This window comes from Tympanuchus pallidicinctus, unplaced genomic scaffold (genome assembly GCF_026119805.1).
Source record: "Tympanuchus pallidicinctus isolate F22 unplaced genomic scaffold, pur_lepc_1.0 scaffold5, whole genome shotgun sequence".
Taxonomy (NCBI): Eukaryota; Metazoa; Chordata; class Aves; order Galliformes; family Phasianidae; genus Tympanuchus; species Tympanuchus pallidicinctus.
The window spans coordinates 62,111,327-62,136,840 of NW_026294769.1; the positions used below are offsets into that span (position 1 = coordinate 62,111,327).

Sequence of the window (25,514 nt, forward strand, 5' to 3'; positions counted from 1 at the left end):
GCATTCGGAAAGGACTGGCATGGAGATGAATCACTTTATGGAGCCTCCTCTAATTTTCCACAGACATTCCTAGCATAGAGCGCCTGAACAAAACCACAGGATGGCCACTGAAGTCAGTTCTCCTTCCTAACGATAGGAAATCCATTTGCACATTCAAGCATTAAATCTCTCCAGCAGCTCTATCAGTATACTTCCACTCCTAATACCAAAATAAGCAATACAAGGTCCTTGCTTTTCACAGAAGTGAAAGGTGTTCAAAGAACATACGGAGCTCACACATCACAGCTTATAACACAACTTTTATTAGAAAAGTTATACATAACAGCATCAACTACTTTCAAGAATATCATCCTTGAAAAGCAACAAAACCAGACTAAAAAGTGTAACGAGAAACGAATGACCTGTTCTATAATTAAACATTCAAGTTATCTACAATGTTTCTTTTTACAAAGGGGAAAACCATGGTTTTACAGGCACATCATGTTGAAAATAAAGCTGCAGTAATTTTATACAATTAACTTTTCCAAGGATTATTAAAACATGATCATCATGGAGTCGCAGATTATTATTTTTTTTAAACATTCACATAATTTTACACTTCTGTATACACTGAAATTTCAGTCCCTAAATTATACCACAAAGTGCCCACATTAAAACCAGAACCTTCAGTGTGAATAATTTTGCCCTAAAAAAAGTTAAGACAGGTTTCCATAATCAATATATTCACATAATTTCTGGTACTACTTGATCTCACAGTAAAGCTTCATTGTTTGTATGTAAAACCAAATGGGACTTCTCTTGCAAATCTGATAAAATGTTTGGAACACAGGAGTGTGCATTACTGGAAAATCAATACTAAAACCATAAATATATCCAAAGAGTCATTAATACGCTACACAATTAAGCAGAATTATGCCCGTTCACACTGTATATTCAAGCTTGTTGCCCTTTCAGTACAGGTGGTATGTGAATGTCATACCTCTACAGAGGCAATCTGTTCAACTTTTTATCCTTACCCTTGTAAGCCTGCTTCATAAAAATCAGATAATTTACAATCTAGAAGTTTGTTTTAAAAAGTCTGGAGTTTATATACAGCTCTAACAAACCTAAAGTACTTTGATATCTTAGAAGGTTTAAATGAAATGGCTAGAGTTTTCACTTGATGCTTATTAACAGTAATTAGCCATTAACAGTAGTGGACCGTAATGAGGTGATAAGTAGAAAGTTACGTTTCATCTAAAATGCTTAACACACGTTCAGTCCTTTCATGTTTGCAATGGTGTCACTCCCAGGAAGGGCTTTCCACAGACACCCGTTTCCCCTTAGCATCAAGGGCTACAAAAATCTGACTGCAAAAATGCAGTGACAAAGCAAGCTGACGTATCAGGCACTACCTTTCATATTGGCAGCTGTAAGAGACCCACAGTATGCACAGAGATCTAAGGAAGGGGAAAAAACCACAACTATGAGAAGCAGACCGAACATTTTAGACAAGTTTGGCAGTTTTTAACCAGATGATAGGTTGGCCATTCAGGTTTACTTGTAGAGGTTTTAAAATATCACTACTGAATTAACTAGTCAAATGATAGTAAGACATTGTCATGATACTCAAACATTACATGCACCAATATTGCACACATCTGCTCTGCATTCTTAGCACAATCTTCATCCGGGTCCTTGAGCTGCCTGGTTTCTGCAGCTGGAACTCAAGCCTCCCACCCCAGCAGTTTCACTAAAAATTTAAGTGGTCGATTTAAAATACAAAACCCAGGTAACCCCCCAGAAAACCCAACGAGGACTTTATACAGACAATAAAATCTAAGTTTGCTGCGATGGTCTTGAGGGCCCTACAGAAGGGGCAATACACGTACGCACTAGTGAACAAACACTAGCTCTGCTGTGTCTGACCATTCAAATAATGTGGAATCTGGGACCGGGGGTCGCTATGATGTCACTGTAAGGCTCCTCCTGTGTCAGCTCGATAGCTTGCTGCTTTTTAAGTACCAGGAAACTGTAGAATTTTGCAGCTGCTTGTTTTCTATTTGTATTTCTGCACAGCTCAAGCAAACTGATGGATTCTGCTCCAGTCTTAGCAAGAGCTCTCTGAAAAACACAAACATCGATAAGGCACATTTACAAAACGCATACAAGCATGAATAGCAATTGGCAAGATTCTGCTTGTTATCATCTGAGGGATGCCAGGAAGGACTGTGACACAACGCTGGGCAGGGACACTACAACATGTGTATAAATTGCACATAGATCTTACCTAAATGAAACCTGCTAAGAGCCCCAAAATGGGTGAAAAAAAAAGAAAACCAACAGTGTTGAGGCCACATATTGCAGAAGCACTGCAGTATTACACAAAGCCTTTGGATAGCAGCAGCCAGTGGCTTACTTTTTTTTTTTTCTTTTTTTCAACTACAGAACAACTATTTTCTATTTGTATCTCTCAGAATGAAAATAACACCAAACAGAATCATGAACTGTTGTTTCAAAAAGTAATTCAGGAGCTCAGGTTCTGTGAAGAGGCATCATTTTCCCTGGGTGAAAGCCTGTTTATTTCTAAAAATCCTCTTTGTCTGAAAGAAAGTATCCAAAAGCTGTTTATGTTTGTTTGTTTGTTTGTTTTTTTAAAGTCTTGGCCAGAATATAAAGGATGCAGCCTAGAACAACTACTAACATCTTCAATTTAAAACAGAGCCATCTACTTTGGAATATCTATGAGATGAAAAGATACTAAGCTGGCCAAATGAAATTACTTCATATTAAGCAGGTCCTAACTTTGTGTCTCATTACAGATTTAACGTTTCAGCTATCCAGTCTGATCCTTTTTTGGGCACATGGAGGAGACAATCAAACAAAGCTAGATGTGGCTCAAGGCAAATTCTGAAGCTCTTGTAAGAAATCCATGATTAAACAGAGGAAAAAAAATAAGGAACATTACCAACTAAACATCTGTCCACTTTAAAAATGATTTTAAATTGACAGCTGGTTTTAGCTGGGACAGAATGAATTTTCTTCATAGCAGCTCATCTGGTGCCATGTCTTCAATTTGTGATCAAAACAGGTTGATAAAGCACCAATGATTCAGCTGCTGCTAAGCGGTGCTTGCGCAGCATCGAGGCCTTGTGTTTCTCATGCTTCCCCCAAAGCAAGAAAGCTGGGAAATGCAAAAGATATTAAAAGTAGCCAAAGCCACAACAGCTGACCCCAACTGATATGGAATATCAGCTAATGCTCTATACCATACATTCATGCTGAATTAAATCTAGGGGATAAGGGGAAAGGAAGGGAGTGTGGGACGTGTCTCGAGTTACTGCGTTACTACACTGGAAAACAGCTGACCATCTGCCTGCTGGTGGGAAGCAGTGAACGAGTTCCCTATTTTGCTTCGGTTGTGCAATCAACTACACTTCACCTGCTACTCCATCTTTACATCAAACCATAAACTTCCTTGTTTTTAGCTTTCTGATATTGTCTCCCATCTCACTGGGGAAGTGATAGTGTGCTGCCTCGCTGCCTATTAGACTTAATCCATATAAACAGTTTAAAACAATCTTAAGCTTGTGGAATTCTTGCAGGCAAGCAAAAAAACCAGACTTTATTCACATTAGTCTTCCATGTCACATGCTCATGCTCCAGAAATTTAAAGCTTTTGCTTGAGCACGTATTTCTGAGAAAACAGAAATTACCACTAAATCTTACTTGCCTGAAAAATCAGCAACTTTTTTTTTTTTTTTTAAAAAAAAAAACAAACAAACAAAAAAAACCCCCACAACTATAACAGAACCTCGGAGACACAATAGTGACAATGAGCTTTTATCAGCAGATGGAGACTAATTTCACCCCAAGAAAGATGACTTTGGAAAACAAAGCCAGCTTAGAGGGATAGGATTGACACTCCAGTGAAACCACAATCTCCAAAGTTGCCAAAATAATTAAGGGAGGAAATGGGTAGGAACCACAAACCAGACTTAAAAGCAAAAGGTAGACCTACATGCAAGCAGACACAAGTTTGCACTCAACTTCAAATATATACTAGAGGTATTCAATTTTCTTATCAGAAAAAGCCCTTCAGTTCTAGCAAGCAAGAATCCATTCTACAGAAGATTATCTGTTGTGCAGACTGACAATAGCAGTCTGAAGCCACCTGCTGAAAAGTAATGCTGCACTACAGTCAAGGTCATATTCCCCCAGTTGCTGCAGATTCAGCTTATCGCAGCACAGAAGATTTCAGACTTGTCCATCTAGGAGCAAACATCCCACAAAACAGTTTCGTTCCTGAACCTTGGCGATGTTTGCCTGTTCTTACAGAGCTCAAAGTCAGGGGGTGCTAAGGTTTCATTGCAAGAACACAAACTCAGTTATTTTAGAAACTGCATTTCTGGGAATCTTACTTGTGTACAGAGTGTGCCTGGTGAAAAGTTTTGTTTCAAATGTTATTTGAAAAAACATGGCAGTTACATTATGATTTAGTCAGTTACAAGAGTATGTCCTCCCTGTGATAGAGTTGATATTTTAACTCTCTACCTTCTGACAATAAAGTTTTTACTTAAACTTTCACCTCGGGTCAACAGTGCCAGTGGAAACATTAAAAGCTACTTCAAGAGAAAGCAGATGATAATGTGTACCTGAAGCCCATGAAGCATTTGTTGAGTCCTCTTGTTCCATCTCCGTTCTTCTTGATCCTGATCACCCCCTGTGCCATCTTCTTCCTGTAAGTAGCCAGACTCTCATTTACAAAACCACAGATGTTCTCATGCACCAACTTTGACAAGAGGTATTTCTACGTATCAGTGCAGCTTTTTCTTTTTGCCAAGACAGACACCATCTAAGCAGGTATGGACAACCTGGCCCTCAGGGTACAGCCAGGAGAGTAGGAAATGGGACAGAGGAAGATAAATGCTTAAGCTGATGTATCTTAGTAAGGCTGCATGCCACTATGACTGTACCTCAAAACATCATGCTGGCAACTAGCAATGCAAAGAAGTTCACTCAGGATGGCTTAATGAAAGAAGACTTATCTAATCTAAACATAGTATCAACAATTCTTTTATTTTGTCAACTTTATTCAATGCTGACATTCTCATTTCAGTGTGGAAATGGAGTTACTGTAAAAGGAAAACAGATTGCTAAAAGCTGCAGAAGGGAGCTGTGTTGTTAGAGAGGACCATGTCCAACGAAGCACTCAGAACAGTGCTTATTTACAGAAGATGTATTGCATTTGGCTTTTAAAATGAAAGCTGTATTTCAAAGCCTGTAATTATAAAAATCACCATGAAAGCAACACATGCAAGTATCTTTGTTTCCAGTCTTAAATCAGGTATTTCAAATTGAGCAGAAAACACCACCTGGACAATTTTTTCTTTCATTTCTCAAAATTAAGTCAAGATGTATTTCTTAGTTTTGACTGTACTCCTATAAAGCAACATTTGACTGCAAACAGCAACAGCTTGCTGCAGTACGAAGAAAATCGAAGTCCAAAATTTCTTGCATAAAGCATCAAAATTCAGAGAGAGTGGCTTAAATCAAACCTCGAGAAGAGAAGTGTCCTCTAACTCCCAAGAGAACGCAGATGTGATTTGTAAAATGGACATGCAACAGCTACATTTCTAAAGTTTAACTTTTCCCAAATAAAAAGTTAACCTTTCTTGAATACAAAATCAACCAGTGCCAGGGAAACAAACCCTTTTTACGTAGCTTTTTTTTGTTTGGTTTGGTTTTTTAAGAGCTCTGCTCTTACCTCCTCCTCTTCCTCCTCCTCTTTCTCTTTTTCCTTCTCCTTCTCTTTTTCTGGTAGAAGTTCTAGCTCTGGTATTAGCTGACAGATGTTCTGTGGCTCCTCTGGAGGCATTTCTACTGGTGGTATTTCCAGCTGTTGTGATGGTGGATGCTTAAAGAATACACAGGAACAGATAAACAGAGAATCACTTTACTGGTGCTTTCACAACAGAATGCTGACACTACAAAACAGTTTCACGACATCCAAGTCTCTCTAACTCTTCTCTTAGCCATTTATAAGAAGTGTTGAAAAATGATCGGTAATGTTTTTGTCCGTTTGCTCTCCACACCTGCATTTTTCATCCTTCACACTCTGCTCAAACAAGAGTCATGGCACCACTAAGAAAAAAGGCTTCCCAGCAAAACTACTGACCTCATTTTCTTGGATCATCACACGTAACTGGACACAGTGCTACATGAACAAACTACCTCAGTCAATAAGACACCTTCAGCATATCAAAATATTGTCCCTTGCAACACAAGCAGGACAGAACTAAGAACGAGGCACTCTGTAAAATTTCTAAGCATTTACTTCTGTATGAGAGCATCACACAGCAGGTACCTCAAAGGTATGTTTACCTAGAGACCTGATCTTGTTGGCATAGTCCAAGTTGCCCCAAAACACATTATCCACTTCAGCACAGTCGAGACCAATTTCATCCAGTGCTCTGCTTTTTATAAGACCATGTAACATCTGCATCATTCAACAGTGAGTAACCTGTAATCCCATGAGAAGTGGGATAACAAGTTCATGGACATGAGAAACACTGCGCAATCTAGGACTGCTCCTTCTCACCAGGTCAGCATTCAGGAAGAGCGTAACTTTAATTTTGCACTTTTCTTCTCCCCCTTAAAAAATATGGTTTGAGTTCATAGTGCAGCACAGTTTTTATAGAAGGGGTAGATATGAAACAGCCTACCCATAACCCATACCAGGAGAAAACTCTCCTGATAGATCTTGTTTGAACTGCTAACAGTGAACTACCAGGAATATCTTTCAAAAGGTAGAATCTGTGCAGCTCACACAGACTTTCTAATATGCACTTGCCACAGCAGAAGGTCTTGACGTAATTTATTCATTGAAGGCTTTCTTTGGATGAAGCACTATCAGTTCCTACTCAATTAGACTTCAGGGGAAAGCTTACACAAACTTTTCAGAAAAACCCCATAAAGGCTTAGAAAACCCCATAAACTCTTAGAGATTCTGCTACTACTCCACTGTATCTTGATAGCAAAGAAAGTCAGTACCTCAAATCTGTGTCACATTCTGCTCAAAGATACTTCCCACTTCTGATTAAAACTAAAAGAAAAAAAAAAATCACAATAATTCTTACAGGTAACACTGGTTCTGGTTCCACTTGCTGCAGTTTGCGTTTAACACCAGTTTGTGGAGGTGGAGGTGGCATAACAGATTCGTCCAGGTTGGTCCTGCTGCCTTCCATCATTGACTCTTGTAAACGACTTGGTTCTTCCAGAATTGGTTCATCTATATTCCATAATAAAAGCAGTTCTAGTAATGTAATTTCAAGTAGTACTGACGCATCTAGGTAAAATCTGCTATTTAGAATGAAGTATCCTAATAGATTGCATAGCTTCTACAATGATCTGGCACAGATGTGTATACAAACCAATTCAATACCCACTTATTCCACTGGATCAAACCAAATCTGTCTTCTATTTCTAGAAAAAAACGCTGTTTTAAGTCAGGGACTGTATAAAAAGCTAAGCAAGCAATTAAAGTACTTCATTATATTTAGGAACTTAATATTAAGAACAAAAGAAAGAAGCAAGCTCTGAAGGAAAGCAGAGCATCTTTGACCAAACGACCGATGACAAACAAACCAATGACATCCCGCTGCTGTTGCTGCTGCTGCTGTTGCTGTTCCTCTCTGGGCACCTCTGGGTTTTCAAAGTCTTTAAGGAACTCATCAAGGTTGTCAGCTTCCCCACCTTTCCTCCTCTTTCTTAGGTCTTCTGGAACCAGGGGTGTTAGACAACGAGTAAAGAGCTACAGGAGAAAGGTTAAACTACTCACTATTGCAGCTCTCAATGTCTTACGTCACATAAAGCAATCACGTGCCATCTTTCCTTCCTCCTTCTTAATCTCCTCTCCAACATTTATAAACAAGAAAAATAATTTTGTCACTGATAAATAAGCATTGGTATTTCATGTCATTTCTAGTAAGTCTTTCTTAAAAAAAAAAAAAAAAAAAAAAAAAAAAAAAAAAAAAAAAAAGCAAAACAAAGAAGAAAACTGATGAATTACAATTAGATTGTAACTCAAATACTGGTGTTTACCAGTTAGGCAAAACCCTGAACACATCTGATATAAAAATTAATTTGTACGAAAGCATTACTTACCTTCAGTAGCCTGTTATTCCACAGAGGCTGTGCAGGCAGAGAGAAAAGCTTCTCAACTCCTCCAGTTTCTTTCCACATCATCAGTTTCTTCGTAGGGGGTGCCAAGTCCAGGGTTGTAACAATATCAGAGTAATCACTTAACTGGGCTCGAATGGTCTTGCTATCCAACTCTTTCACACTGTCCACAATGAGCTTTCTCTTCCTCTTTGCTTTGGTTTCCTTGACTGTTGAGATTTTTTAACATTAATGCAGGTGAGCTCATCAAGATACCAAACTGTAGTAGAAATCTATAGAAAACAGATTTTCTATAGGCCTTACTTGACCACATATAATGCAGCCACAAGAATAAGGAAATGTCAGCCCCAGAAGGTATGAAAACCTGAAAGCACTATATCAAATGTTACTCACTACAAATACAGTCCCACAGCCTACAAATTTGTCTGTTACACTCGTAGTGTAATTGAATCTTTCTTATAACTGCCAATATCCTTAGCTGCATATGCCTCCTCCCTCATGGTTTGTATGGCTGGTGTCCATGAGCAAATCCCTGAGATGTAAGGTCCCACTGGCCAAAAAGCCAAAGTACTGTAACAAGGTTTGTTGTTTTTCTTCTTTCCTTAAGCCCTGTGTGACCTTTGGTAATATTAATACGGGTGGTTACCATACCTGTACCTCTTGTCCTGTTCTAGAAGGCTTTACTGTAAATTGTTTACAGCCTGGCCCCTGGCAGCAGACCCTGAAGGTCTGGAAAATGCTGTCTTTGCTGGTCCCAGCCGATCAGCTAAGGACCTCTGTTGCTAGCTTACCACCAGAGGGCAGTGCCAGGGCTTACTGACTGGTCAAGCAGTAAATCAGTCCAGGGTTACAATTACAGAACAAACCACCTTTTTTTTTTTTTTTTTTTTTTTAAACAGATTTTTTTCATTTTTTAATTTTATTTTATTTTTTTTTTAAGTGATGCTTAAGTTAAAGCAGGGATCTGTTCATACTGAGCCAAATGCAACACCACTTCAAGCAAGCCTCTTGCATTAATGAAATTGTCTTTTTCTCTATTTACTAGAGCTTCAAATAAAGAGATTTATCTGCTGGGATCGGTGATTCATAACAACTGCACTAGAAAAAAAGACCACTCCTTCTCTAAGCAGCATTCACAACTTAGACGGTCACTCTTGGCTATCAAAAATACCATAGTGACAGTGCTGGTGCACTACAGATACTGCAATACAGCTGCAGACATGATAAGGTCTTTTCCAATTCACTGTGGCTTTTTAACTCCACGCATTCCTCAAAAGTTACAAACCAGTGTCCTCCAGGATTACTGAGACAAGTGATCTGTCCAGAAACACTAAAAGGCCAAAATTAAGATAAAATGAATTCAGCACTCAGGCCTTGGTTTCTTCCTCAATTGAGAAGTAGAATCATTCATTTCTACTCCATCATACTAAGGTGGGCTCTGAATGATCTTATCTTAAATACTTCCAAACACTTTACTTACCAGTTATGTCAATAGGCTCCAGAGCAAAAGCTTCTTCCTCATTGGGAACAAGAGTTGTCTGATCAGTCATGGTTGGCAATGGTTCAACTGGATCTACTGAGTCTGGGCTGTCTGGTCCACCCACTGTCAGCAAGAACAAATACAGTGCACTATAATATCAAAATAAAAACAGTGCTACACTTTCCATCCTCTCCCTCCACATCTTAAAATGGTCCAACACATTTCATACATACACTCAGCTCAACATACTTCTAAGGAATTAGATTCTTAATTAAACTGGTAAAACCAATTCAAGTTCTAGCCTTAGATTATACTCACTCGACACATTATCATCATCATCCATATCGTCATGGGGAGGTTGCTCTGGCATCATTACTCCACCTTCTGAGAGTGCAGGTGGGTCATCAAAAATACCACCATCATTATTACTGAGGAGTTTGTCATCTGAAACGACCGTATGAAAACATCATCCCTTTTGTCTCCGCAAATTCACAAAGTGCAAACAAATTTATAACGAAGTATAGACAAATTTAGGAGAACGTAGAGAAAGAGTGCAGAAGTTAGAGAAATCTATATTTTGATGCTGACGTGAAAGTCATCACAAGGCACATTCCAAGGCAAATTTCAGCTCCAACTCGCAACATAAACTTTATTACAATACACCTGCCACATACTTGCACCTTGCTATGCTTCTTAGTACTTCAAGTGGAAGCATTTAATATAACTTGTAACATATGAACCAAAGCACTGGAAGAAGTCAGAGTTGTATATTGTTTGTATATTGTTCTCTAAAGAATGTTTCATGCTTTACAGAATGGGGAAGCTCTGGATGACTTAATTTTACTTCATTTAAAAACATACAGTTCACCTGGAATGCACCGTCTGTGCTGCTACAGCACTCATAAAGGAGAACTGTACTGCTGAAAGCACAACTTAAGAGGATCCAAGTAACGCAGTAAACAACCTCCTCCCCCCAAAAGTATTAAGGTACAACATAGGATAGAGGAAAAATATTTTAATTTCTCAAACATACCCAATATTCCACCATCATTTCCTTCTCCAAAATTATCATCTTTGTACTGGTCTTCATACTCCAGGTGATTAGCTTTCTCATTAAGGTGACTGGTGCTCTGTTCAGGTTCCAGTAGGAGATTGGAAGCACTGGTGCTCACTAGCATGTCATCTTCAAATGCACTACCTTCTCTCATCATCTCACGATCATCCATCCCAAAATCACCTGCAAAAATGATTTCACAGCTGTAAACACAGAAGAACCGGTATGCAAGGGACCCAGCTAACCCATCTAGGAAGGCTCACTTGTAAGACCACACCTTTTCATCATTTTCATCCTGTAATTTTTCATCAAGTGCAAAATATATATTGAAACAAACATTTTCAGAGTTACTTTAATTTCAGAGTTGATAGGCAAAATAGAAGAAATTGTAGAATCATTTGAGTTGAAAGGACCTTTAAAAGTCATCTGGTCCATCTGCCCTGCAATGAACAGGGACACCTACAGCTACAGCAGGGGGCTCAGAGCACTGCCCAGCCTGCCCTTCAATGTCACCAGGGATGGAGCATCCACACCATCTCTTAGCAACTTTTGCCAGTGCTTCACTACCCTTATTTTATAAAACTTTTTCTTCTGTCCAATTTAAATCTTCCCTCTTTTAGCCTGAGACCATTTCCCCTTGTCCTATCCCACCAGATCCTGCCTTCTTCCTCACAGCCCACCCCTCTACACACTGAAAGGCTGCTATAAGGTTTCCCTGAAGCTTTCTGTTCTCCAGGCTGAACAGCCCCAGCTCTCTCAGCCTGTCCTCATAGCAGAGATGTTTTATCACTTGAATAATTTTTGTGGCCTTAAATAATGCTCATCAATACTAACAGCAAAAATACTGTTCAAACAATTACAAGAAAAAACATCTCCACTTTAAACCTTTTTGAAACAGATTTTAGCAGGATCTTATATATAAAGACTACTCAAAATTTACATCCTATGCCTGGAGACCGAGCTGCACCAAACAGACACCAAACAGTTTGTACAGACACCAAACTGATATCAAATAAACAATCAAAGCTCAGACTACACTTTCAATAAGATTTTTAAATTACAGATGTTATTTCATTTTCACTACCCAAAGGTAAATATGTTCCAAATATTTTCAGGTTTTGATTCAAATCTTAGAACACCATCCTTGAGCACACACTGAAAGGAGCATCAGCAAACCTGTCACCACCAACTGCTCCAGCTTTAGAAAGCTCCTAGCATTTTTTGACTGAAAATATGCCTAGAATTCAAGTGACAATTGACTTCTTCATATCATACCATATTAAAATTGATACAGTATTTCACTAATTAATGTGACAGAACATTCTTCAGCTTTAGGTAAGCAGCTAGGAGCATGCTGAGTAACAGAGGGCAGACTTCCTGGAAAAAATCAAGAACATAAAAACTAAACATATGGAAACACATCCTGTTTGATCTACTTTGTTTTTGCACTTTAGCAGGAAAATTCTCTAGTAATTGCAAGACTACAACTTCACAGTTATCAAAACTAGTTTATGAACAACATAATGCACAAGATTTTACCAAAGTCATTATCCTGGAGGATACTGATGTTGCCTACTTCTTCTCTCATTGTAATTTCTTCCACTCTACTCTGGTTCAAACTGAACTGCTGGGCCACATCAATATCACTTAAACAAACAAAAGGCAATTATTAACATCTCCATTAAAAAAATAAACAAACAAATCCACAGATAAACATGGAATTCCTAAGCAGTTCACTATACATTTAAATCAATGAAAAAGTGGATGACAAACACAGAACAGAATATCCTACTTGAAGCACTGAGACTATTAAAGGATAAAACCTTCAACTCAAGTTGTGTCATCTTCTGGAAAATGTATCAGTCCTCTCTTTCACCCTTGTTATGCAGGGCCACTAATTTTAAGGCCAATTTAATAACTAAAAACAGCACTGCTCCCTTTTAACTCTGAGAGCTATTAATACAGTTATATAAAAAAAAACAACGTACCTAGTAAATGTATTCAGTTAATACTCAGCTGTGTGTTAAGGCACTTTTCTTAGGAAAGCTTTTTTTTTTTTCTAACTGAAATTTACTACATAATCCAAACTGAGTACAAGCCAAATAGACTATTTATTAAAGCAAGCCACATCCCAGAAATTCCATTACAAACAATACATAAAACAGTAGCCTTTGTAACCCCCCTATTTCTTAAAAGCTAAGAAGTCTTCAAGCTGTATACTTGCCATGTTTACAGATAACTCATAAAGAAGTTACAAGAAAAGCATCAACTTACTCTAGATCAGGAAGTGGTTGGTCAAAATCATGGAACTCCTCAGGTAGGGTAATAGCATTGTAAGCAGCCTCTCTGTTTTCCTCAGGCAAATCGACAACCCCTGCAGAGAAAAACACTCAGGCATGAGTTCCCATTCCTTTCAAGGACAGCATTTTTCCTTGTGCTTCCACCGAAGCTGTACCTTCATAAACTTATTGTCTTTCAGTTGTTGAGCTGAAACCATGCTAAACACCTATGAAGAAATTTTAGATAATGTTAGCATTGAGATTCAGGCTAGCAACAAAACTCCTACTTATCAAGCTGTCATACCGTATAACCCTGCAAGAACTGCAAGCTTTGGGTCACTAAATGTTTGTGTAGCACAGTGCTGAGCCATGCAGCTAGTGCAAGCATTTTATGTCACCAGAATACTGCACAGTTATCTGTTAATGCAGGTACCTGGTAGGAAATTGTTTGATCATGATGCTCCAGATGAGATACACAGTTCTACATGTGGTTTGTGCTAAGCAGTGACAACACAGTAACTACTCTGCTTCTGGTCATGTAGTCAATTCAATTAACTTCTGAAATCCCAGCACAGTACTTGAACCACCCACACAAATCTTCTGCTTCTGCACTGAAAACAGCCAGATGATCTAAATCACATCAGTTTGGTTGTTGTCTTTTTTATCCTCCTGAGATACTTTATCTGCTATTCAATGGGCATCATCACAGAAAAAACAGAACCAGCAGTAAGTAGTAACCTAATACTATGTAGAGCCAGTAGTAACACTGCCCCTGTTTAATTCAAAAGCTTAGAGGTCAGGACATCTGCAGGGAAAATGCAGATTCAATTTATTCTGTCACCAGCGGGAGATCTGAGCTCCATGTTCTGCCTTCTGACCCACACAGGCCATTCTGAGGTACTGATACTTCAAAAACACTGCCAACTCTGTTCCCCTCCACAATGGATAATCAAAGAATCACCATCCACAGTGTACCAGGAACAAGCACGACTCCACAAGTTTACTTGTCATAGTCCTTGGCTAGCAGCTAAGAAACTTAGCCCTGCTTGCAGGGCAGTTCATTATTTGTAGCTGTTAGCTGGTAAAACATGTAAGCAAATCTCAGAGCAAAGAAGAACACCAGAATGGTTAAGCTGCAAAGTAAACTGAGAACAGAGACAAGTGCCTCAAATTGTTTCAAGTCAGCATGCCGCTTTTTGAGACTGTTTTACTCAATCAGCCCCAATAGGAAAAGATTTTGTTCAGAATTCAGTCAAAAAATAATTCATCATACAACTCATTCACATAGCCAGCTTGAAGCAACACTAAGGAAAATAACTTATCCTGTAATTATCCTATACAACTTTAAGTAGTTATTCTGTCACAAACAGGAAGTAGAACTTCATATCACCTTAAAAAGGGTTATAAAACTTTAGAAGCACTTGGACAAAGATAGGTACCTGGACGAAAAGCCATCTTAATCTTAATGAAGGCCTCATTACAGTCTGCAAGGAGGTATTTTGCTTTCCTGTGGTAGATTCTGACAACACCTAATAAGAGATGTCCTGAAGTTCGAAGTGCCATCTTCACCTAAAAGAAGATTGTACAATTAGTGCTTCAGGTGTAGCCTTACCTCTTCCCTATGATTAGATTTGCCAGCTTTGTATGAGTTTTTCAGTAATATCAAATATTCCAAATAAAGATAAAGATCAATAGAAAATTCTAAACAAATAAAAAATGGAAAGTTTACAGTTTCAGATGATACTCTGTATGTTAGTCTAGGATAAGTTGGAAAATGTAGGTAAATTGTAAATTGGTGAGAATCTCACTTAAGGAATTTCCAAACACTGGAGAAAAAAAAAAAAAAAAGGACATCAAGACAAAATCCAATTCCCCATATCCTTTTCTGACACCTTTGTCACTTAATCAAAGTTTGGACAGCCACAAATTATAATGTGATTAAGGCTGAAGTGTGGTTAAAGAATGCTGTGCTACCTCTCCATCATCTGTCCTTCAGTTACAGAGGAAAGTAAAACAGTGGAAGACAAAAGATGCTCATAAACACTGTCATATTAAAGTTAGGTTCAATTGCTTTCCTCCTCAACCTGAATGTTTTGCTGTGTAATTGAGTACTTCATGCACTGAAGGAGTCACAGGAAATCTCCAGAGGATTCTTCTTAAATGTTTTAGTCTGAAAGCACAGGTGACTTGTGTGAAGCAAGATTAAACCTTAAATGTCTACCTTCAAACTTTATGAATACAAAACCGCATACATTAACATTACAGCAACTGATGAAAGTCTTACACAAAGTTAAACGTATGAAGGAGTGCCCAGCAGTTCCTCCTTTTTCTGAAATGAGCTCTCAGCTGAGTCCACAAACATTATCCTCTCCAAATCCTTCCAGGGCTGGCACTGAAGGAAATGACTTTGTACTAGAACAGTAAGCATCTCTGTAATTGTATTATAGGCATCTTTGCTTCATAATGGCAGCTGTTCCAAAATCCAGATTAGCATTACTGAGACATTGTTTGGTTTGATTCAATCAAAAGAAATGAAAAATAAATTTTCCTTCTTTTTTATATAGGGACTTTCTTACTCTTAAGGGACAGAATTTATAACCAAATCAGTGCACCAGTTCCTGAATGGGTATTTTCATTTTTATGAGCAGCAGAGGAGAAAAAGACATTAAGAACACAAGTTCCTCAAAATTCCCCCTAGTTTCACACTAACTGTTACATTCTTCCAAGTTTGTCCCTGTTTTCTTTCCATGAACAAGCAAAAAACCAAAAAGTTCAAAAGCAAGGCTTCTACCTTACCTTGTAACATTGTTATTGAATTAACCTATCTTCACAGAAACAGTGACATTACAAGCTATTCTAAGTCTTAGCTTCTTTTTGCTGCTGATAAAAGACCTGTTTTGTACTTTGGTCACAAGCATAAACAATATCTCAAACAACTCTGAAAGCACAAAGGCCTTTAAAAGATAACTTTGCACACAAATTCAGGCTTCCTCTTTTGCAAACATCTGCTTCTAAATCACGCACAACATATCAAGATACAAGTTCTCCATTTATGCAAAACAAAACATTTTCTAACTAAACTGCACGATACTCTAGTATTAGAAAACTGACAAGAAAGTCATCTTCAGAATCATTCAAAAGAGTACTTCACACCTGAAAAGGCCTTTTCATGCTTTAGAACAGCAATTCTAAGCAATCCAAATAGTAGCTACCACCTGCACAAACAATTTCTTTTCAGTACAAGATAACATTACATCAGTGTAAAATAGATACCTTTGGTGAAATGATACTCTCCACGCTGCTCTCCAGATTACATTCAAAAACATGGGCTTTGGTTAGCTTCTTATCCCAGTGGGCCGCCAGCCATATTTTGGCCAGCGGCCCACGCTTGCTCAGGACAAAGTGGGCATAGAACATGGTCCCAGATGTCTAAATCGAAGAGCAGATCTGTAAAGAGGAAGGCAAATAGAAGGAAAGAATTCTTGATGAGTAACATCCTCACAAACATACTCCTTATGTTTGCTTTTCATTCATTAAGATCAAAATTTTGTACAAAACACTTACAGGTGTGGGTTATGTAATACCTAACTGTGCAAAGAAAATATGAAGCAGGAAGAAAGGTGATCAATCAATGCTCCTTCCACAGACTAAAACCATTCACATAAATTTAAAATGTTTACCACTCAAGGAAAAAAATCCTTGAATACATTTAACAAAAGTTGACAACAGTACCAAGCTGTCAGAATGAAAACAGACGTGTACCTGTTTCCTTAGCCACAGTGGTCTTCCACCTCTTCCATTTCCTTCTAGTCCAGCTTTCCCAGCAGCTGCTACTACACTATATGCTGTTTTAGCAAAACACAGGGCGTTCTAAAATACAGTGGTCAACTCTGCAGACTGCTCCATGTTTTCTTAGAACAGAAAGTACAACTCTCTATTTCTGAGCAGACTGCTACTCATTTCAGAATCCTCTTAGTAATATTTCATATTTTTCATGCAAGGGATGAGGAAACTAACTGCATCACTCCAAATTTCCTGAAAGTTTCACTTTCTTCTTCCTCCCCCATCAGAAAGTAAGACTTCCTTCCTCTTACCTAGCAGCTACCTGTTTTCTACTTATCTAACAAGTATCTCCTTACTGCTGATAAAGACGTCAGCATATAAAGCCATGGGGAAGCAGGACACCATGAGGCCTTGTGACATAAAGCTGCTAATAATATCTGCAGAAGGAAGCATCTGATTGAGCTTAACTGCAAGCTAGAAGTAACTTTGCTTCGAAGAGGTAGAAGATTCTCCACATACAGCTTCTTTTCCAGAACTACCCGTATCGGGGCAGGGGGGAAGAAAAGGTGAAACAGATGAAATGCAGCAAGCACAGCTGAGGCTTTTTGAGCTCCAACACTTCAGTAAGTAGGGGCAGTTTTGTTTTGGCAACACAAGGAACATCAATTTCTAACCAATAAAAACATGTTTTCCAAATGTGTACCAACACAACTTAAAGCAAACAAGGATCACAGTGAAACACAAGCCTTGGTAAACACGATAGCCAGAGAGAAATTCTCACCAAGACAACAGCTCGGTGATTGCAATCAGCTTGCAGGTAAAAGAAACAAGTTTCACAGCAGAGTTGTTGTTATTTATGGTGTATGCTCATAAAAAGCACTTGGCTCAGTGGAAGCAAGGCCAACCTCTGCATATGCAGGTAATAAATGAAAAACTGCATATCTAGGAATAGATTCCTGAAAGTAAATGTCAACCATTTGAGCCCTGAATTTCTGCTGCATTAAATACAAAATGGAAACTCTTCTGTTGTCCAAACAATTATCAAACTTATCTGTCTGATAAAAAGGCTGGCCACCAGCTGTCCATAGCTAAGAATGGACAGAGTACATGAGATGTGAAGAGAATAAAGGCCATGTTCAGCTTGAGCTAACAAAGTACACAGCAAGAATTACAATTTCTGTTATGACTTCAGAAGACAGGTGTCAGTGGTAACAGCTGCCAATTAACAAAAGTCAAAGGTGCTTATTTCTGTGTGTTGAGACTGTGTGGGTTTAAGAACAGCGCTGCGCCAAGCTGGAAATAAGCAAGTTTTTTCTAGGAAGCAAAACACAATCACTTTGGAAGTGTCCTTGGTCAATAAGAGCTTTCTTTCCCTCTTCCTCCCACTGGCTTTTGGAAAACTTCATGCTGCCTCAAAAGCCACTGGACAATTCAGTCCCTCACACAGTTTCAAATGTCTCATAACTCTTTTTGGCACTAAAAGCCAGGCTGGATGTGGCTCTGGGCAGCCTGGTCTGGTGGCTGGCGACCCTGCACATAGCAGGGGGATTGAAACTAGATGATCTTTGAGGTCCTTTTCGACCCAGGCCATTCTACAATCCTATGATGCTATGATTTTGAATACACAGAGACATAACTTTGTAGCACAGCATTTTAGTAACTGAAGTTGCACCACCCTGAGCAGCAGGCCTGTAAGTTACCCACAAATGCAAGGAGGAAGAGCAGAGGAATGCAAACACACACTTAACAAGGCTTTCCAACAGTTGGAGAAGAACATACATTGATTCGCAGAGTTTGGTGTAATTATTCACTAATACATTGCAATCATTAAAATATGTAACATGGGCATGACAGAACTTCAAACATACCCTTAACCGTAAGCCTGAAAACGTACTGAAGATTTCCTGCCAAACATGGAACGTACTTTTAGGACTAATGAGAAGAAGACCAACTTATCACTGCTGTCCAGGATTTGAAGTGATAATGCTAGCAGAACACAAATGATTAAGATTTGGAGGGGAAGCAAGTTGCCCCTATAAACGAGGAGGTCAGTTACACCACAAAGATGAGGGGTTTTTGCTTTGACTTTTTGAATCAGAAATTGCTAATAACCTCTGTCTTTCAAAGAACTGACAGCCCAAGTCAAAGTACTCCCCCATAAGGGGACTTAACGAATGGGAATGGGCTTTAAAACGTATGCTCTATTAGTAATTAAATCAAAGAACAGAGGCTGAAAACCATTACACCACAAAAGCCAATGTGCTTGCACTGCTTCTTAGGTTTGACTCCTCTCAGTACCAGAATGATGGTTCAAACCTACAGCTCACTCATCTTGCAGGCAGGTAGAATATACTGCACGTGTATGGTACTTAGAAACTTCTGAAGCAAGTTGAATCCAATATAACTAACTTCTGACAGAGGCTGTTTCTTTTCACCCATTACTGAAGCCTCACCGCAGCAAAACACATCAAGAGAAACCACGAGCATCAGAGTACCAATCATTTAAAGCACTTTAAAATGCACTCCTGATGACAAATAATACTTCTGTTCAAAGCAGCACTACCTTCCCATGTCACAGCAAGGAGTCTCTGCCACTTGGAAATTCCAGCCGACCTGCTGTATTGTAATACCTTGCTTCTATCAGCTACGCAAAACGTGTCTTTGCATGTCTTAGCTGCAGCACTTCAACTGTAGTTGTTTAGAGCACCAGCACAATGGCTTAAAGCAGGACCCAAGGACTGCTCTTACTTCCTTCAAATATTTTCCTTATTTTATTATTTGACCTTTAATACACAGGGCAGTATGTATTAATGCAGTGGCATAAAAGGAGGAAGATTTTCCAATGTAATTTAAGGTTGGGATCAACGTTAAAGCACTAGAAGGTTTTTTGGAGACACAGCGTTCAGGCAGACACACAGAACATCTGTCTTTGGGTGCAAAAGCAACAAATAGGAAGCCTCAGAAGCAAAAGGGTAGCTGATGGCTCTTAAGAAGATTATAAGGTAAGATATCATTGTCAACTTTTGAAATTGACTAGTTACAGAACAAGACCTCAAAACTCATCCTAAGAACTTACAGCTTCAAGAAAGACAGGAAAACGAACAAGGTAAGAATACTATGTAGTCACACAAGACCAGCTGGGATCAAATCCCAACCCTGCCCAATTGAGCTTTTAAGAAAGCTTAAGCTTGATTTTAATTCATTCTGAATTTGCTTCAATGAGCTGTTATGTTACTGTCAATGTTACTGTCTTCAAATTCCTCTGCCCAAACCTTGCTCAACAATCCCATCATTTTTAAATATTTTTCTTTCTGCAGAAGTATTGAAGTCTACAATTTTATACAAAAAATAACTGAATATGTAAAGTGATACTAATACCATTCAGACAGTTCATTTTCCTATTTACAGTACCCAGCAACTGATCCTCTCAAAAAAAACAACAGGAAAGCTGGGCAGTCAGTAGTTGCGAAACTTCATCTTAGCCATGAATTCAAACTTATGAAGCCATAGAATGAATCACAGAATGGCCTGAGTTGAAAAGGACCATAATGGCCATCTAGTTTCAACTCCTCTGCTGTGTGCAAGGTCACCAACCACCAGACCAGGCTGCCCAGAGCCACATCCAGCCTGGCCTTGAATGCCTCCAGGGATGGGGCATCCACAACCTCCTTGGGCAACCTGTTCCAGTGTTTCATCACCCTCTGTGTGAAAAACTTCCTCCTAATATCTAACCTAAACCTCCCCTGTCTCAGTTTTAAGACCATTCCCCCCTTGTCCTATCACTGTCCACCCTCATAAGCAGCTGTTTCCCCCCTCGTAAGCATTCCCCCCCCTCCCTCTTCCTGTTCATATGCTCCGTTCAAGTACTGGAAGGCCACAATGAGGTCTCCCTGGAGTTTTCTCCAAGCTAGAGAAGCCCAGTTCCCTCAACCTTTCCTCACAGGAGAGGTGCTCCAGCCCTCAGATCATCTTAGTGGCCCTCCTCTGGACCCGCTCCAAGAGCTCCACATCCTTCCTTTATTGGGGGTCCCAGGCCTGGATGCAGTACTGCAGATGGGGCCCCACAAGAGCTGAGCAGAGGGGGACAATCACCTCCCTTTCTCTGCTGGACAGCCCTTTCTTAAGTTTTAAAATTCTTCTGTGTGTTGAAACATAAGTATATAAACTCTGAAAAGCACTCAGAGTTAAGCACCATCTTTCAACAGACGCAGAAAGAAGTGTAATAAAATAACAGTTGACAGTTTAGTCTTAAAAAAAAAAAAAACTTTATGAAGATGAGAATTTCTCCACTCTAACCCATTAAATCCACTTTTCTGCTACCCTACGAGGCCATGTTTACATACACAAGTTCATAGGTTGAGTCTTGTTTCATCACCTACTTCTATTCCTGTCACAAGGCTATTTAGAACCAAAGTGAACCACTGATCAGCAGACATCTTCCATATTACAGTTCAAAAATCAGCCAGTCATTATAATTCTCTGCTTTTTTTTTTTCCCCCTTACTTTTTTTTTTCCTCTTTCTTTAAGCCACGCCAATCCCAGCCTTGTTCACCTGCCACTGCTGGAGCTGCCTACACCTCCCAAGTCCAGAAGGTCTCAGTCCTGTAGTTGTCCATTTGATTCTTTTTTTATGTCACAGTCCTCCAACATATAGTCCTTACATGCCTACACCTTCCCTGCAACCATTTACGCCGTCTCACCAGCAAGTTCCATTTGCACACTGAACACGTGACAGCACTGAAAAAAAACGATCAGAGGATCAGTCTTTACAAACTGCTGGGAACTGGAATGAATGGAACTGGGATTGTTTGAGAACAGGAGGCTCAGTGGCAACCTTGTCACTCTCTACAACTACCTGAAAGGAGGTTGTGATGACGTGGGAATCAACTTCTTCTCCCAGGAAACAGTTGTGAGAGAGAATGGCCTCAGGTCACACCAAGGCAGATTCAGGTTGGACGTTAGGAAATACTTCTCCAAGAGAGTAGCCAGACACCAGCACAGGCCGCCCAGGGAGGTGGTGGAGTCACTGTCCTGGAGGTGTTCAAGAAACATTTAGATGCTGTACTGAAAGCCATGGTTTAGTGGGCAATATTGGTGGTAGGTGAATGGCTGGACTGGATGGTCTTGGAGGTCTTTTCCAACGTTGGTGATTCTACGATTCTAACTCCTTAGGGCTCAGTGCTCTCAGCATTATTTCATCTTCCTTCGATAACTTTACAGTTGTGTTGTTAACTCACATTTTTCTATATTTAGTACATTTCTTGGTGGCACCTCCAGCTTTATGGAAGTTCAATGACAAGTCACTTTCTTATGTCCACAAAATCAATTATTCAGAAGATGAAATTGAACTAGTCCAACCTGACAGCATTTTCAATTTGTCTCCAGGTTTTGCCTTTTTCCATCACCTTACATTCGAACTTGCTATGCCAAAGGTTGTACTACTACTCTGCAACTGCTTAAAATACACCTCTTGTTACGTAGGAAATGCATTCACTGTTCTCCAATCACAATATACCACACATCTACATTATCAAACTGCCAGAACAGCACCAACACCATCTAATTCAATTGTCTGAGGTTACCAATCCTTAGGAATGGTTTTCCTTCATTTGTTCCACCCACCTCTATTTTACTTGCAGGTATCCTGTCCTACCATTTAGATCCAGCATGTCCATTTACACAGTGGGAAAGATTGTTTTTAGGTCCTACCTCAACTATCCCAAACCAGACAGTGAAATTGCGGCTCCAAGTCAAAAGAGTAAATGATCCAATTGCAGCAAACAAGTATTAACACACTCCTTAAACATGTTAGTTAATAAAGACAACAGACTTTATCAGTCTTTTATTTTTTCCCCAACAGATCATCCAAAAATCTGACTGTAAGAAAACTTGATTCTTAACATTCTGCCTCACGGTTAAACTCACGCATCAACTGAGCAACTACACTCACTTCTGGGGGATATACCATCATATCTGGAGTAGTGTAGCAGCAACCTGGATGGTCAGACAACAGTAATTTGCATGACAATTTCAGATTATTGTAGGTCTGACAAACTTCTTGCTCCTTCTTTTGTTTCCTCTCAGCTTCCTCTGTAGTAAATATTTTAGATCAGCGTGTGTGGTGTTTCCAAGTTCCACAGAATATCAAACACGCAAAATGAACCTTCACAACTCGAACCTGATCCTAATGCTCCGACTTTTCCCCATTTCTCACGTACCTAGTTGCACGGAGGATGAGGTAACACACGTTCACACAATGGGGCTCTCTGCATGCCAACTTTTCTAAATTTACAGTGTTTTCTTCCACGCACCTGAATACAACCAAAAGCCATTTTTACCCTCACAGTGCCACGCCAACGAAGAACACATACCCCACCTCCTTTGTTACCGACACAAACACAGCACCTCGCTTTACGCTTAGCGGAAGCCTTCCATCGAGAGCCACAGAAAGTCCTCAGAGGGCAGCAGCCCCGCGGACCCTCACTCACAACTGCCCCAACCCCGCTGCCGCCGGACCCCGATCCCCTGATCCCCGCCGAAGTCCCGCGGCTCCGCGCCGTGCCCGCCACGGCCTGCCCCACCTCACACCGCGCTCCCCGCGGGCCGTGCCCGTATCGCCACCAGGCCGCGGCGGCGGTGCGGCCGCCCCCGGACCCAGTAGGGAGCCGCCGTCCTTCGGAGTGAGCGCGGCCAGTGCCGCTCCTTACCCGTGTCCGGGGCGGGGGGAGACTGGCGCGGCGGCTGGCCGGGCCGGGCTGGGTACCCGCTGTACTTCTCCGAGCCCAGCCGAGCCGCTCACTCAAACAAACAAGATGGCGGCCGCGGCCCTTCCTGCCGCCCAAACCCGCCGTTCAAATCGGCAGGATGTTTACTGTTAAACTGCCCCCCTGCGCCCGGCCGCGCCGCCGCCACCGCGCCTGCGCGGAGCAACGGCCGCCGCGGGGCGAGCGCCCAGTAGGAACTGTAGAACTGCGCGTGCGCCCAGCCTTGCCGCTCCCCGCCGCCGGGCGGGAAAGTGGCGGGCGAAGGGGATGACGAGAGGTCGGCTGAGGCGACGGAGCGCGCCTGCGCATTGCCTCGAGCTCCGCTGCGGCGCCTCGGCGGCCGCGGGGAGCAACAGGAGGCGGAAATGGGGCGGGTTCAGTTGCCATGGAAGCGGTGGGGCCTAGGAAGCGTAGGTTTTGTTCGCAGGCCTGGGGCCGCGTTGGGTGTCCCACCCTGGGTCTCCTCTGTGGGGGCTGTCCTGGCTTCTCGTGCCTTTCCCATCTGCCGTTGCCCAGCAGACACCAAAGCCCCGAAAGCGACGCGTACTTCTTAGTTAGCCTGTAAAAAATGGCTCTCACTGGAAACACGCATTCCCTCTTTATGACCTACTTCTTAAGAAGATCAGCACGCTAGGTTTTTTTCTCTGAGCTTTGTAGCGTGCTTCTGGTATCTGGGGCACTGCAGGCGTTGCTTCTGTGCTTTGTTGGCAGCTTTGGGAACACCTGCACAAACCATCGTGATTCTTTCTTTGCGGTAGTTTCACTTCTACAGGATTTGAAATTGTTTACTTACTTGAGATTTGCCAATCTGTAAAACAGAGAACTGTGGCCGTAGCTGAACACAGGCAGGAGACCATGACTGCCAAAAGGAGAGGGGAAATAAGGAGCCTGTTTTGGGAGCAGGATCTTCTGTTATGAGTACATAAAGTAACATTATGGATGAACAAGAAACAGGTTTCAGCCCAAAAGAAATCAAAACACATGAACTGTATTAAATAACTCTTCTGAAGTAATACATATTTTAGGTAATGAGGCACCAGTTTCACCCCTCCCCCTGCCAAAATAAATAAATAAATAAATAGAATAGCAAGACTTATCTCTCTACCAAGGATCTAAAAAGCGATATTGCTATTTGTAAATTTATCAGATAATGTCTTTTAGTGGATAACATCAACAAATAAAACATAAAAATGCATAAACTCAAGTCCCTTGATTTTCTTTCCTGTCTCAACTTTGCAGATTATAGCATTCATTTTCTTTAACGATGTCCCATTAGAGTTTGCTGGCTACTGTAGTGTTTCAAGTGGTGTTCTTTGTTTGTTTGTTTGTTTTCCTGCAAGAAAGCATCTGGTGTACCACCACTCTTTATTTGCTTCTCTACCTGTGTACAAATTGATTTAGTGGTTCAGACACTGAACCAGGCAGTGTGTAGGTTATAGGAGGTTACCTTCTACTGGACCGCAGTTTAGAAATTCTTAAACACTGTAACACTGATGACACGCTGGATTGTGTCAATTCAAGCATCTGCTAAAGGAGTGGAATAGCTTAAAGAGTGTGCTAAGAAAAAAAACATTCAGAGGAAGAAAATAGCCATACCAGAAAAATCATGCCTTTTTCTTCTTCAGTTTTCTAGCTATAATGAGGCTAAAGCATGACTTTGTTACTTAGAAATCTAAACTCTATATAACTCAACCTATATTATTACTGAAAAGTCTATAGCATATCCTTGTTTTGGCTTATGCGGTATTTCAAAGTTGCATGCATTTTATCTTTGTCCCAGCAGATACTGAATATTAGTGGCTTTTAGCCAAAATTCCTTTTCTAATGAGTGTTGGTCAGTGTATGCTGGTCATCTGTCTAGAAGAAAACAACAAACTACATTTGATTGATAACAGAAATTAACTATGGGAAATAATTATGGTTTTGGGATTTTTTTTTTTGACATTACAATTTCCTTAGTAACTGCCCACTTTATTCATAAAATACTGAAGAAA

General features: G+C 40.3%; 1 protein-coding gene across 4 annotated transcripts; it reads right to left on the minus strand.

Moving 5' to 3' along the window:
- Positions 1-281: 281 nt before the first annotated feature.
- On the minus strand, positions 282-23,623 carry RAD21 (RAD21 cohesin complex component). Of its 4 annotated transcripts, XM_052703633.1 has the most exons (15): positions 23,464-23,623; positions 22,975-23,067; positions 16,247-16,420; positions 14,413-14,542; positions 12,969-13,068; positions 12,234-12,340; positions 10,674-10,877; positions 9,959-10,084; positions 9,641-9,763; positions 8,146-8,369; positions 7,627-7,792; positions 7,119-7,270; positions 5,747-5,896; positions 4,635-4,718; positions 282-2,103 (listed from the first exon to the last, which is right to left on the minus strand). In XM_052703633.1, the coding sequence occupies exons 3-15, from the start codon at positions 16,388-16,390 to the stop codon at positions 1,912-1,914; spliced, it is 1,902 nt and encodes a 633-aa protein (XP_052559593.1). In that variant the 5' UTR covers positions 16,391-16,420; positions 22,975-23,067; positions 23,464-23,623; the 3' UTR covers positions 282-1,911. The 4 variants fall into 4 exon arrangements, with proteins under 4 accessions (XP_052559593.1, XP_052559592.1, XP_052559594.1 ...); XM_052703632.1 differs by lacking the exon at positions 22,975-23,067; XM_052703634.1 differs by lacking the exons at positions 22,975-23,067; positions 23,464-23,623 and adding an exon at positions 21,612-21,635.
- Between the last annotated feature and the right edge of the window lie 1,891 nt (positions 23,624-25,514).